This window comes from Callithrix jacchus, chromosome 6, assembly GCF_049354715.1.
Source record: "Callithrix jacchus isolate 240 chromosome 6, calJac240_pri, whole genome shotgun sequence".
Taxonomy (NCBI): domain Eukaryota; kingdom Metazoa; phylum Chordata; class Mammalia; order Primates; family Cebidae; genus Callithrix; species Callithrix jacchus.
In genome coordinates, this window is record NC_133507.1 from 159,452,471 (window position 1) to 159,467,365 (window position 14,895).

The 14,895-nt window shown below is 61.0% G+C and overlaps 1 protein-coding gene across 3 annotated transcripts in view; it reads left to right on the forward strand.

The window, feature by feature from the left end:
- ESPNL (espin like) overlaps nucleotides 1-11,961 on the forward strand; it is a 44,968-nt gene extending 33,007 nt beyond the window's left edge. For 2 of the 3 annotated variants that reach the window (XM_035306196.3, XM_035306195.3), the window contains 4 exons: nucleotides 4,227-4,356; nucleotides 5,739-5,851; nucleotides 6,822-7,019; nucleotides 8,859-11,961. In XM_035306196.3, the coding sequence (XP_035162087.2) occupies nucleotides 4,227-4,356; nucleotides 5,739-5,851; nucleotides 6,822-7,019; nucleotides 8,859-10,463 (2,046 nt within the window). In that variant the 3' untranslated portion in view covers nucleotides 10,464-11,961. Of the gene's footprint in view, nucleotides 1-4,226; nucleotides 4,357-5,735; nucleotides 5,852-6,821; nucleotides 7,020-8,858 lie in introns of all 3 variants that reach the window. The other variant, XM_078328902.1, reaches the window with a different exon arrangement.
- The last annotated feature ends 2,934 nt before the right edge of the window (nucleotides 11,962-14,895 follow it).

A 14,895-nucleotide genomic window follows, 5' to 3' on the forward strand; every position in this document is an offset into this window, starting at 1 on the left:
GCTGGGATTACAGGTGTGAGCCACCTCGCCTGGCCCAGAGCCTTGTTTTTTGGGTAAAGGGGAAGCTCCCTGAGCACCCAGTGAAGTACCTGTTCTGGTGGGCTCTTGGGACAGATGTGCTCCCTCCTGCTGGGGTCCAGAAAGGCACTAAGATGTCTTTATTCTAGATATGGGGAAACTGAGGCCCAGAGAAGGTGACAGGCTTCCTGGGCACTCTCCTCCCCCTGGAAAGGGTGGCACCCCCACCCCCCCAGCCAGTAATGGAATCTCAGCCATGGCAACTGGTGTCCGGCAGCCATCCCTGGGCTGTGATTCTCTCCGGCCGGGTGGCGTTACAGGCCTGTGACCTGGCTCGCACGATGCTCTCCATGTATAATGCATGAAGCCTCTTCCAGGCTTTAGTCTTACCAAAAACCAGGGACGGGGACAGCAGGCTGGGCCATGGGGCCACATGACCACCAACCTCAGGGCAAATGTCCAATGCTGGGATTGGGGCAGCGCATGTCTGTTAGGGCCCCAAGGGACAGGACCCCGACACCTGTGCCTCCAAACGCCAGCGGCTCCATTGTGGCTAGGGCCTTCCCTGTTAAAACTCAGAGACCATCCTAATACCAACGGTGGCAGCAGCGTCAAGGTCTGAATGCCACCGTCACGAAGGCCCCTGCCAGGTGCTCTCCATAATCCCTCGTCTGATTTACAGGTGAAGAAATGGAGGCTCATGGGTGGTGTCCCAGCGCTTCTCGGTGTTGAGGAATGGAGCAGGGCTGGGCCACGGGGACCTCGAGGGGTGGCCTAAGGTCCCCAGGCCACAGGTGCTGTGCTGGGGCCAGAGTCCAATAGTCCCCTGAGCCCCAGACTAACTTCCACCTCTTTTGTCTTCCCCAGCATAAGGAGCCACTGTCATCCAGCCAACCCCCTCACTCTGCCAGGGGTGACCCCTCCCCATTGACAGCAGATTCGATCTCAGGGCAGGGGCTGATGGCTCCCAGGGGCAAGGAGGAGGCGAGAGGCACCATCCCGCTCCTAGCTCTGTCCCTGGATGGGCAGGGGACGGTGTGGGGGCACTGGCATGGCCTTGCTGTTGGGGCCACTCCAGGCAGGGCTCAGCATTCCTCTTTCGGTGACACCACTGTGTCCAGCTTTTCTGGTCGTGTCTGATCTGGTGTGATTCTGCCCTGCTTGAAGCCAGCCTCTCACTATGTCTTGAACGTGGAGGAAGACACCAGACTCCGGGGTCGGAGACAGAGGACCTTATTCAGCATGGCAGGGAGCACGTGGCATGTTTTGTGGCATTCCCTTGCCCCTGAGCCCAGGTGGTTCGAGTTGGGTCCCGATGGCAGCTATGCCGCATAGGTTGGTGTCTCTACTGAGGACCACTGAGTCTGGGGAACCCCTGTTCCTTAGCAGAGAGCAAGCCTGCTCCTGTTCCCTCTGCCGCTCCCTGCACACTCAGCCCTGAGAAGCAGCCCAGAAAGGAACAGCTAGGCTGTGTGTTCTTGGTCTTTCCCCAGAGGCCAACCTCTGTGACCAAGGAAGCAGTGGTTCAAGGCACTGGTGGGAGCAAAGACTGACATCTCTAGTGAGATTCTCATTGTGGCTCTTCAGCAGCCCTCAGTTTCCCCATCTGTGCCCCGGGAACTGTCCTGTGGGTGGGACTGGGGGTTCCTCTGGGTAGCCTCTTGTCTCATGGGGTCCAGGGATCTCAGGTCCCCCTTCCATCTTCCGGAGCATCCCCTCCCCTGGCCCCTGCTCCATGGAGTGGTAAGGGATCCGGCCACCCAGCCCAAGCCCGCCTGGCCACCGGACACCTGGGCCTTCAAATATTAATGTGGCCCCTCCCACTCCTGGGGGCGGCAGCCCCCGGCATCCCCAGTCCGCTGCGTTCCCTGCACTCTGCAGTTCGCTCCTGAGGGCCTCCGGGGCTGGGGGCCAGGCAGTCACTCCCCCGCCGACTGTGCACAGGGCTCCTGGGCTGTGGGCACAGATTCCTGGAAGGAGTCAGGTGCGTGGGGGCCAGGCTGCGTTTTCTCCCTTGTGGCCCCGTGGGGTGAGGGTCCTGGAGAGCAGGTGGCTGGGGGGCCACCCAGTGTCCTTGCCCAGAGGTGGCCTTATCCATGAGGAAGGGAGGCTTGGGGGGTCGAAGTTTCGCTCAGGCAGGGCCGGCTTCGCCGCACTGCAGCCCCAGTGCAGCATGAAAATGGGGGCCCCGAGCTTGGAAAGGGGAACGAATTTGAAGGCAGAGACAGCTGTGCATTTGAGCAAGCTGCAGCCTGGGTCCCTGCCACTTGCACGATGGGCCCCGCAGGCCACAAGTCCGGAATTGTGGCCGATTTGAGTCCTCTGCTCTGCCCAGGACTCTCACTAGCACTGATGTGGGAGCCCTGACAGCCACATCTGGCTTCCAGTGCCCACTGGAGGGCAGGGTGGGGGAGGTGCCCAGAGGGATTGTGGCATGTGGCCCTGCTGGCTGGGAACAAGGGCTGCTCATGCCCTTGGCTAATGGGCACATCGGGGACCCTCATCCTAGTTCACTGCCCTCCCCTCTCCTCACCAGGACGCTCGCAGGGCCATCCACCCCCAAGACACTGATGGGCCCTGTGTCAGGGCTGAAGTTCCAGGTGGACCGCAGCACAGGAGTCAGGGAGGGGGTGTGCAGGAGCGTGAATACGTGTGTGTGCGCAGGAGGGAGTGGACACTTATGTGTGCAGCAGTGTGAACGCGTGTGCAGGAGGGAGAGTGGACGTGTGTCTGCAGGAGGGTGAACACATGCGTGTGTGGAGGGAGCGTGGAAGTGTGTATGTGGAGTGGGAACACATATGTGTACAGGAGTGGACACGTGTGTGGAGTGTTAACACGTGTGTATGCAGGAGGGAGAGGACGTGTGTGTGTGGAGTGTTAACGCATGTGTATACAGGAGAGGACGTGTGTGTGTGCATGAGGGAGAGCTGACGTGTGTATGCAGGAGGGAGAGTGGACACGGGTGTGTGTGCAGGAGGGAGAGTGGACACGGGTGTGTGTGCAGGAGGGAGAGTGGACATGTGTGTGTGCAGGAGGGAGAGTGGACACGGGTGTGTGTGCAGGAGGGAGAGTGGACACGGGTGTGTGCAGGAGGGAGAGTGGACATGTGTGTGTGTGTGCAGGAGGGAGAGTGGACATGTGTGTGTGTGTGCAGGAGGGAGAGTGGACATGTGTGTGTGTGTGCAGGAGGGAGAGTGGACACGGGTGTGTGTGCAGGAGGGAGAGTGGACATGTGTGTGTGCAGGAGGGAGAGTGGACACGGGTGTGTGCAGGAGGGAGTGGACACGGGTGTGTGTGCAGGAGGGAGAGTGGACACGGGTGTGTGTGCAGGAGGGAGAGTGGACATTGTGTGTGTGTGCAGGAGGGAGAGTGGACACGGGTGTGTGTGCAGGAGGGAGAGTGGACATGTGTGTGTGCAGGAGGGAGAGTGGACATGTGTGTGTGTGTGCAGGAGGGAGAGTGGACATTGTGTGTGTGTGCAGGAGGGAGAGTGGACACGGGTGTGTGCAGGAGGGAGAGTGGACATGGGTGTGTGTGCAGGAGGGAGAGTGGACACGGGTGTGTGTGCAGGAGGGAGAGTGGACATGTGTGTGTGCAGGAGGGAGAGTGGACATGGGTGTGTGCAGGAGGGAGAGTGGACATGTGTGTGTGTGTGCAGGAGGGAGAGTGGACACGGGTGTGTGTGCAGGAGTGTGGACATGCGCATGTGTGCAGGAGGGACAGTGGACACTGCAGGAGTGTGAACACGTGTGCAGGATTGTGGACATGTGTGTGTGTGTGTGTGCAGGAGGGAGAGTGAACATGCATGTGTGTGCATGCACGTGCAGGCATCTTTGTGAGGCCACAGGGCACTGAGCATAGCTGGAAACCAGCTCGTAACCCAGTGCTCAGAGCCCCACAGCTCAGCTGCTTCCAGAGGGAGCCTGGAAGCTGAGCCTGGAGATTGGGGTGGCCCACCCAATAGAGGTGGCAGCGGGTGGGGAACCAAGGTGGGGTGCCAGTAAGTGATGGCACTTAGGCAGGAGATGACCCTGGGACAGAACCTTGATCAAGGACCTGACCCTCTCCTGCTACCTCCTAACCTGCCCCAACCCTTCTCAGGTGCGCAGGCTCCCCAAGGCCCGCCCACTGGGTGCCCCTGCCTCTGTCTAGGTGAGCAGGGAAGAGCCCACAGGGGCCCTCTACTAACCAAGTCCATCCACCCACAGGTGCCCCTGCTGATGACACCGCCACCGCCACCATTCCCCCCACCTCCACTGTTGGCCACACACTCCCTAGAGGATGGAAGAAGAGGAGGCCTGGGGCCTGGGAACCCCACCAATGAGTGCACAGCCCCAGGTGGGCCGGCTGGGGCAGGGGCCTGGGAGTGGGTGCCACTGGCCTCCCCTCCGGGGTCCTGGATCCGTGGGGAAGTCTGCAGGCAGCCGGGCACCAGGTCACCCTCCCTTCCCAGTTGCTTCTGGGTTTCCTTTACTGTCCTTGTTGCTGTGTAAAGGTGAGGATTAGCATTTTCCGTGGTGGGCACTTAGAGTCACAGCAACTTGTCCAGGGGTAAAGGAAGGGAGACCGGCTGGTTGGGCCCAGGCACCTTGTGGATGGGCTGCTGTCCCCAGATCCCAGCATGCCTTGCAGGCACGGGCTAGTAGGGCAGGGGACGGTCCTCACACTGCAGGCCACCGCCATTAGGGGACTGTGTCCAGCGTTGATCGGAATGGAATGGGAATGGAACAGCACAAAAACGTCAGCAGGTGCCGCAGGTAGTGAGGGTGAGCTTCCAACACAGGCCCCGCCGAGGCCCTGTGCTCACATGCGGGAGTATGTGTATCTGTTCTGTGTCTGTGTTTCTGTGTGATTGTGTGTATGTGATTGTGTCTGTTAGTGATTGTGTTTGTATGTGTTTGTGTTCTGTGTTTCTGTGATTGTGTGACTGTGTCTGTGTGTGTTTATGTGTATATGATGTATCTGTGTGTCCATGATTGTGTCTGCATGTGTCTGTGTGTGTAATTGTATGTTATTGTGTCTGTATGGTGTCTGTGTGTGATTGTGTCTGTGTGTTGTTATATCTGTGTATCTGTGTGTGATTGTGTCTGTTCTGTGTATGTTTCTGTGATTGTGTCTGTGGTTGTATCTGTGTGATTGTGACTGATTCTGCCTGTGTGTGATTGTGTGTGTCTGTGTGCCATTGTGTCTGTGTGGGACTGTGTATATGATTGTGTCTGTGTGTGTATGTGATTGTGTGTGACTGTGACTGTATGTCTCTGTGTGTGATTGTGTTTGTGACTATGTGTGTGATTGTGACTGTGTATATGTGTGTGATTGTGTCGGTGTCTGCCTGGCTGTGATGCAGATGTGTTCTTCACATAAGGTTGACACCGAAGTGTGTGTTTGCATCGGGGCAGGGAGCATTGCGGGCAGCTCTGGGTCCTGCAGAGTTGCGTTAGGAGCCCGTGACCTCTAGGCCTCGAGCCCTTCCCAGCTCCTCTCCTGCTGCACGAGGGGCTGTGAGATGGCCCAGGGGTGTGCCTCAGACTCTCCCATCTACCAGGCTTGGGCTGGCCCCAGTGACTCCAGTGAAGCCCCTGAGGCCTTCTGATGCAGGGTGGGCTGGAGTCTTAGCTGGTTCAGGAGGCTGGTTCTGCCCTCAGGCCTGGATCCCTGAGGCTCTGCATCTCTGCTCCCCAGCCTTTGCCCTTTCTGCAACTCCCCCTTCTTCTCAGCAGCTTCGTCCCTCCACCTTGCCTGGCCTGGCCATACTGACCAGCCTCTTCCCAGAGAGCAGATGAGCAGCCCAGCCCCTCCGAGGATCACCACCAAAGCCACGACCCACCCCATGGTGCGTCCCCCACCCCTGCATCCCTGTCTCCCAGGGCCCCCAGCCAGCCTCCATCCCCATCCTCTTGGTGGATGTGCTGGGGGGCCCAGAGAAGCCCCCCAGCACAGCCAGGCCTTTCCCTGAAGGGTGGACACCAGGCTGCCTGCGTCACTCCACTGCTCTCAACCACACCCTGAATTCTGAGGAGATGGGAGAGTCAGGGCTATGGCAGCTGTCCCCCCACCACGGAAATGCAGAGACCCTTCTCTGTCATCCCAGAGGGTTGCAGTGGCCCAAGCCCCTCTCCCCGACCTCTGAGCTCAGGGGTGCTCTGTGGCCACTTGGAGTGCAGAGATCGCGGCAGCCATCCATGGGCAGGGGCCCACTGCCACTGTCCTCCTCCTCAAGGCTTCGGCCAGCCTGGACCAGTGGAAGGGTCCTGCTCCTCCTCCCCACCCTCTCCTGGGCACCAGGCCCTTAGAAACCCAGCCCAGCCTTTCCCTGAGAGACTCCTGCAGATTCTCAAGCACAGACGTTCGGTGGGAGTCCGGGCAGTGCTGCATGGCACTGCCCTTCCTGGAGAGCTGGCGTGTGCCCAGCACACGGAAGCCTCTGACAAGTGCTGTACCACAGGACTGGCTGCCTCTTTGTCCATGTAGCTGTGCCCAGATCAAGTTTGCCCAGGGACATGCAGCATCTGCTGGCCTTGTATCGGAGGCGGAGAGGGGTCTCTAGTTTCATTTCTCTGCCAACAATCCCCTGACACACACCCTGCCCCTGCCCCCACCTCGGGTCCCTCCCCTCAGAGGCCTCATTCTTAAGCTGGAGACGAGGGGGTGGGGTGCTGTCCACGGACCCCACTGTGCCTCCTCTCAGAGCGCCCTGTTAGCGTGCCCTGGGCTGAGCCAACTCTCCACACCCTCTCAGATCTTCCCACCACGCGGGGTCTGGGTCCTCTCCAGGCCTGTGTGACCCAACCCCGTCTGCGCAGGGGACAGAGACGGCGCTGGCAGGGGATGCCCCAGATGGCCTGGCCTCACTGAAGCTGGACAGGCTGCCCTCAGGCGACATCGACGGGCTGGTGCCCACTCGGGATGAGCGCGGCCGGCCCATCCCCGAGTGGAAGCGGCAGGTAATGGTGCGGAAGCTGCAGGCGCGCCTGGGCACGGAGAGCGCTGCGGAGGCCCAGGTAGGCCCTGGGAAGGGGCAGGGTGGGGCGAGGCCTTTTCAAGGCAGGTGGAAGTGGAAGTCAGGGTGTCCAGAGCCCAGACCTGAATCCAAGACCCAGGGGCCCTTCTCCTCTGTGGCCTTGGCTGTTGCTTCCACCAGAGGATGAAGCGAACCAGACCAGAGGACTCTGAGCAGAGCCCCTTCCCCTGCTCTGGAGGCATGGGTCCCATGTAGCCTTCTAGCAGGGAAGATGGTGGTTCACGGGCAGGTGCTGGCAGGTGTGTGGGCAATTCCCACTGCTGTGGAGAAAGCAAAGCATTTGAAGGGCTATGATATATGGGTGCTTAGGGGGCCCCTCCAGGGATGTAGCCTTGAGCAGGGGCCAGAAGGAAGAGAGGGGGAGCCCTGTGGGAATTTGGGGCAAGCACCGCCTAGTTAGAGGGAACAGCCAGTGCAACGTCCTGAGCCTGGCTGATCTAGGGAGGAGCAGGAGGGGGCACCCAGGCGAGGAGTGGGGTGCCTGAGTTTGGAGAGGAACCTGGCTGGTATGACTGCACCTCTGTGAGGCTGAGGAGCCACTGAGAATCTGAGCAGAGAAGAGCTGTGGTTTGGATTTAACAGGCTTGCTGGCTGCTGTGCACACAGTTCAGGAATTGTACCCTCAGAGGCCTACGATTTTGTCAGGACAGTGAGTTCTGCACCCCTTGGTCTAGTGCTACGATGTCCAGCACAGTCATGTAGCCACATGTGGCCATTTACATTAATTAAAATGTAAGGAGAGTGAAAGTCCTGCCCCTCCGTCGCACCAGCTGCTTATCATTTCTTTAGCCACAGGGGGCTCCTGGCTGCTGGAATACAGCCCCTCTCCATCGTCGCAGGATTGTGGGACAGCCCCGTCTGAGGGCCCAGCCTGTCCTTGCTTTTTGGGCTGGGAGCCACAGGGCCTGAGGGCCGCAGGGTTCAGAGCAGAGCAAGACTGGAGCTGAGCAGGTTGGAGGGTCTGCCCTAGCTGGGAAGTCCCTTGAAGTCTTATCTTGGGGCAAGATCAGAGAGGCTCTGCAGAGACGCTGAGAACTCAGGGACTTGGAGGCTGGGCGGGCTGCTGGCAGGTAGGCAGGCTGATGGTGGGTGGGTGGACTGACGGCGGGCGGGGGGAGACTGATGATGGGTGAGTGGACTGATGACAGGGCGGGGGGCTGATGGCAGGCAGGGGTGCTGATGGTGGGTGGGGGCCTGATGGCGGGTGAGGGGTGCTGATGGCGGGTGAGGGGTGCTGATGGCGGGTGGGCGGGCTGATGGTGGGTGGGGGTGCTGATGATGGGTAGGTGGGCTGATGGGGGGCAGGGTGGACTGATGGCAGGGTCAGGGGGCTGATGGCAGGTGGGTGGGCTGATAGCAGGTGGGTGGGCTGATGGGGGGTGAGGGGGCTGCTGATGGTGGGTGGGCAGGCTAAGGGGCTCAAGATATGGGCTTGGGCACAGCCTGGCAAAGGCTGGGAGTCCCTGTTGGGTCCTGGGGGTTGACACAGTTTGGGACAACAGATGTTTATTGGGCAGCAGGAATGGATGGGGTGGCAGGGGTGCAGACTAGAGTGGCTGAGCTGCCTTCCCCCAGAGCTGCTGTTCAAACACAGAAAGCTCCACATTTGGTCGGAAGGGGCAGGGAGGCCCTGACCATGAAACCTGGAGCAGATGTGGGGAGATGAGGAAGACTGCGGAGGAGGCAGGGCAGGGGCACCTCCACCCTTTGAGAGGAAACCAGCCTTCCCTGAGCCTGCAGCTCTGGACTGGGGCCAGCCACCCTGGGAGCTGGTGTCCAGCAGCCCTGGCCCTGCTCACCCTGCCCTTCCTGTGCCCAGGTTGACAGTGGCAGCTCTGGCCCTGTGCAGCAAGCGTCCTGGAGGTACTCGCAAACCCACCAGGCCATCCTGGGCCCCTTTGGGGAGCTACTGACCGAGGACGACCTGGTCTACCTGGAGAAGCAGATTGCGGACCTGCAGCTCCGGCGCCGCTGTCAGGAGTATGAGAGTGAGCTGGGCCGGCTGGCAGCTGAGCTGCAGGCCCTGCTGCCCGAGCCCCTGGTCAGCATCACGGTCAACAGCCACTTCCTGCCCCGGGCACCCGGAGTGGAGGCCGAGGAGGCCCCCACCCTGTCGGCTGAGTCTGCGTGCTCTGCGGAGGCCTCAGAGGTGGCCCCCGGGGGGCAGCCCCTGCCCTTCTGGTGCAGCCACATCTCCCGCCTGGTGCGCAGCCTGTCCCTGCTGTTGAAGGGCGTGCACGGGCTAGTGCAGGGGGATGAGAAGCCAGCCACCCAGCCCCTGCGGGACACCTGCAGGGAGGCCTCGGCCAGCCCACCTTGGAGCGAGGCCCAGCGCCAGATCCAGGAGTCGGGGGTGTCTGTGCGGACGCTGCGGGGCAACTTCGAGTCGGCCTCTGGCCCACTCTGTGGCTTCAACCCTGGCCCCTGCGAGCCAGGAGCCCAGCCCAGGCAGTGCCTGAGTGGCTGCTGGAAAGCCCTGCCTAAGCCCCGCAGTGTCCCAGCTTTGGGGCAGCCCAGGCCTGGCGACACAGAGGAGGCCAGCGACTCCGGCATCAGCTGCGAGGAGGTGCCATCAGAGGTGGGTGTCGCGGCCAGCCAGGACCCGGCCAGCTTGCGCAAGGAGCGCATCGTTATGCTCTTCCTCAGCCACTGGAGGAGGTCGGCCTACACGCCGGCCCTCAAGACTGCGGCCTACAGGACTCTAGAAGCCCGCCACACAGGGTCTCAGGGCCGGGAGGCCACCAGGAGCCCTGGGCCACCCTCTCCACCCAGCCAGGGCCCCCGGCTGGGCCACCTGTGGCAGCAGCGCAGCACCATCACCCACCTGCTGGGCAACTGGAAGGCCATCATGGCTCATGTGCCCGCCCGGCAGCTGCGACGGCTGAGCCGGCGGCCCCGTGGGGCCCTGTCCCCCGAGCAGTTCCTGCCCCACGTGGACGGGGCTCCCGTGCCCTACAGCAGCCTCTCACTGGACCTCTTCATGCTGGGCTACTTCCAGCTCCTGGAGTGCAATCTGCCAGCTGAGGAGCGCAAGGCGCGCCACCTGCTCTGCTTCGAAGTCTTCGAGCACCTGGGCACCCACGGCTGGGAGGCTGTGCGCACCTTCCACAAGGCCGTGACCGATGAGGTGGCTGCTGGCCGTCGGGCCTGGACTGACGGCTTCGAGGACATCAAAGCCCGCTTCTTCGGCTCCAGCCAGGGTCCCGCCTGGGACTCAGAGCCTGGCCGAAAGTCAGGACTGACACCGCTTGGGCCCCTGCCGCACGCTGCTGTCCCCTGCAGCGGCCCCAAGCCCGCATTACAGCGGCTGGGGACCCGCTCCCAGCGGGGCAGCTTCAACTGCGAGGACATCTGCGGCTACATCGACCGGAGCTTTGCCTTCTGGAAGGAGAAGGAAGCTGAGATGTTCAACTTTGGAGAGTGACCCAGCAGGCAGCCTGCTTTTCAAAACGCAGTTTGGGGGTGACTTGGGATTTCTCTTTTCTTTTCCTTGCTTACTCCCTTGGTGGCCGGGTGAGCCAGGCAAAGCTGCCGGATGCTCAGTGTATGCACGGCAGCCTCCAGTCCTGCCGGTTATCACAGGCTGTGGGACTCTTCTGTCGTCTGCTTCTCCGAGCTGGGACTCAGACTCCTTCTCACCACTGCCTCCAGGAAGCCCCTTGGTAGGCCCTGAAGTTAGGCCACCCCAGCCCAGGGCACCTCTGCCGGGCTGGCCTCCGGGACCCGGGATGCTGTTTCCCACTTGTCCTTCCCCAGTGCCACCAATTACCTGGCCGTCCTGTCCCTCAGTTTCCCTGGTGCTGGTGGCCTCAGCCACATCCACCTTCCACACAAGCCTGAGGTGGGCCCAGGCCCTGGACCTGCCCGTTTTTCCTGCTGACCTTGGGCCATACCCCTTCACCTCCCGAGGACAGATTCCATGGGCAGGAGGCCTTCCTACCAGACTGTCCCTGCTGGTCACGCACCTATACCCACCAGGCCAGGTGCTCCCACCCCCAAGGTGCTCCAGAGGCCCAGCTCCCTCAAAGGAAGCCTCCCCACGGGGCCCCTGTCCTCCAGCTGACTGCCCTGACCTGGTCGTGGGCCCCTGCAAGGCCGGAGAACAGGGGCGTGGAAGTAGCAGTGGTCAGGAGGCCTCCAGGCAAGGTGGCCGGCACCCACTCTCAGAGGCTGCTGCAACAGAGGAGAATGCCACCGGGGTGGCCACCAGCCAGACCTCGGTGGAGTGTGGCTACTTCGTGAGGGCACTTGGGTGTCACCTACAGCACACCTCTCCTCCACGGTGGCCTGGGTGCTGAAGGGAGGGACACAGGGAAATGGATTCCGCCCTCGGGGGCTCTGGGTGCTGCAGAGTATCCCTTAATGGGTGCTGGGCATGGTTGGTACAGGGTGTGGCTTGTCCGCAGCTCCTGATGGCAGCCAGGAGGATGGATCACCAGCAAGGCTCTGGGGCTGACGAGGGCTGGGCCCAAGCCCACAGGGACTTTGGGGGCAGGCCTCTGCCACTGTGAGATGGCCCACCAGGTAGGGGCAGGGAGGTGAGGCTTCAGGTTCCCTGGGACAGAGGAGGGTGCAGTCAGGGACAAGCTTGTCAGGGGTCCCCACCTCACTCCCAGGGGATTATCTGGGCAGAGCATGGAGGGCAGCGGGCAAGCTGGTGGATGGAATAGAGAGACTCTTACAGCTGACTGGAGCCCAGGGAGAGGGAAGCTCATGAAGATGTAAAATTGAGAGGGATGGTATTGGCCATCGGGCGAGTGGGGACAGGAAAGGAACTAGCAATGGCCCAGCCCCAGCCCGTGGCTTTTCTCCCAGGGCCTGCTCTGTAGCCAGCCCCCTCCGGCTTCCTCCACTGCTGAAGACCCTGTGGCAGAGCTGAAGCTGAACATACATTTGCTAAATAAAGATTCCTGTTCCTAGCCCACCCCTCTCTTGTGCTTGTTCAGCCACCCATGAGAGCCGCCTGTGTCCTGAGAGCCCAGTACGAAGACCCGAACCCTCATCTCAGCTCTGCTGAAACACCAGGGCCATGTTCTTGGTCCCTCTTAACCTCTGGTTTCTCATCTGTAGCATGGGACGCATGCGGACCTCACTCTCCCTCACTCCTGGGGTTGCAGTGCGGGAGGATGGAGGTTCCACATGGGAGGGGCCTCTGTGCTGGGAATCAATATGGTCTCAGACACTCACCAGCGTGCAGCCGGCATTTCAGAGTTCCTTTTTTTTCTTTCTTCCCTTTCTCTTTTTCCTTTCTTTCCTTCCTTCCTTTTTTCTTTCTCTGCCTCTCTTTTGTTTCTTCTCCCTCCCTCCCTCCCTTCCTTTCTTCCTTTCCTTTTTTCCTTTCTTTTCTTTCTTTCACAGGACTTGGCTCTGTTGCCCAGGCTAGAATGCAGTGGTGAAATAATCTCAGCTCACTGCAACTTCTGCCTCCTGGGCTCAAGCGATCCTCCCACCTCAACCTCCCGAGTAGCTGGAACTACAGGCATCAGCCACCACACCAGCTAATTTTTTTGTAGTTTTTGTAGGGTCCAGCTCTTGCTATGTTGCCCAGGCTGGTCTTGAACTCCTGGGTTCAAGAAATCTGCCCACCTCTGCCTCTCAATGCTGGGATTACAGGTGTTTCAGAGTTGTTTGTAATGAGCAGGGAGCTGGGAACAGCCAGGAGCTTCCTGAATGCTGCTTCTCAGTCAGTAGGGCCCTGGCTCTGGGCCACAACAGGCACCCAGTGGAGAACAGATGAGGGCGGCTCCATGCAGTGCAGACACTGCCCAGGGTTGGCAGAGGGTATGGGGCAGTGGGTGGGTCTAGGGAGAGCCCTTGGCTGGGGGTGTCAGGTTTGGGTGTTCCGGTGTCTCCTGGAGTCCCCTCTGGCACCCCTCAAGGGAATGTTGTTCTGAGTACCCCGACAGAGCAGGGGGCTGGAGGTGGGGGCAGCAGGCCTCAGGTCACCCCTGGCCAAGGGTGCTCAAGAGAAGAGCTCTGGGCAGGGAGTTGGCCCTCCTGGCTCCAGGCGCCCCTGCCCACTCGCTGTGATCTTAGACAAGTACTCCAAAACCTCTGGGCCTGTTTCCCAGCTGAGGAGCTTGATCAAGGCCAGCAGTGGGCACACACATCAGGGTCCCAGGAGGGCCTGGGGTGGGCTGCCAGGTGAGGGGTGAGGTGTGGCTCGGATCCAGGCTGGGTCCCTGGAGTGCTGCTGGAATGCTCTGGAGTGCCCCGTAAGTGACCTTCTGCATCATTTAGGTAGGTGTGGAAAGCTGGAGGTTTAAGACATTTCTAGTGAGCTGGAATCGCTGGCCCAGCAGCAGCTCACCTGTGGGGAGCCTGTGTCCCCGGAGCAGGCAGGCGCTGGCCCCCGCAATGTCACACTCAGCTGCAGGGCCCGTTTGGTGCCTTAAATCCGTTGTCCAACTGACGAAAAACTCAGGACCAGAGTCCGCGCCCTAGCACCGTGGAGGCGCCGACATCAGCAAGGCGGCCACATGCAAAGCCCAGGAGCCTCCTGATGAATCAAAAACATCCAGGAGAAAGGGAGCCCTGTGTCCCCAGCCCATAGACGAGGGCAGGATGGATATGTGGAGAAACAGCGACCCTCGCCAAGGGCAGTGCGGGAACCCAGCTTCTCCCCCGCGTCTGGGTCAACGTGCAGAGGGGCGGGCTCCCTGCATGTCGGTGCACCGGCTTAACGCAAAGCCCAGCTCTTCCTAAAAATTTAATCTCTGAAGGCCATTTAAAAGAAGAAATGAACGAAGCTGCCATGGAGGCCGGCCTGCACGAAGGCCCCCAGCAACCCCTGCCTCTGGGTGGCCACAGCATGCAGCCCCGTTCCACGCTGGGTACCCCAGAATAGGATGAAGCTGCAGACATCCCTTCCCAGTGGGCAGCAAAAGGCCCCCCCTTCCGGGCTTCATCTCCGTTGCCGGCCTTGTTTCAGGGAAGCAGCCGCCCCGCTGGGAGCGGCTCTACAGAGGGACCTGTCGGGGGAACTGGTTCTGCAGCCCACAGCCCGCAAACCCTTCCTGCCTCACTCCCCACTTCCGATGACTGTAGTTGGACTCAGCACTTCGTGGGACCCTGCTGAGTCATCCCGAGGTGGAGCCACCGCACGCACGCGCTCCCGATGAGACGCGGAGAGACGAGGCTGCACGCATGCGCTCCTGAGGAGATGCTGAGACCACGATGCACGCACGCGCTCCCGAGGAGACGCTGAGAGACGAGGACGCACGCACGCGCTCCCGAGGAGATGCTGAGACGAGGACACACGCACGCGCTCCCAAGGAGACGCTGAGAGACGAGGACGCACTCACGCGCTCCCGAGGAGATGCTGAGACGAGGACACATGCACGCGCTCCCAAGGAGACGCTGAGAGACGAGGACGCACGCACGCGCTCCCTATGAGACGCTGGGAGACGGGGACGCACTCACGCGCTCCCGACGAGACGCTGAGCGACGGGGACGCACGCACGCGCACCCGAGGAGACGCTGAGACGAGGACGCACTCACGCGCTCCTGAGGAGATGCTGAGACGAGGACACACGCACGCGCTCCTGAGGAGATGCTGAGACGAGGACACACGCACGCGCTCCTGAGGAGACGCTGAGACGAGGACGCACGCACGCGCTCCTGAGGAGATGCTGAGACGAGGACACACGCACGCGCTCCCAACGAGACGCTGAGACGAGGTCGCAAGCACGTGCTCCGGAGGAGACACTGAGACGACACTTGTGCACGGTTCTAGGACCTTGGGTTTCAGGGCGGTTCCTTACGCGGTGCGAGATCGCTAATGCAGCAGACAAAAACATGTAACTAGCAGAGAACGAGGGTTTTCCATCTCAGATCCGAAGATGTCATCATTACAG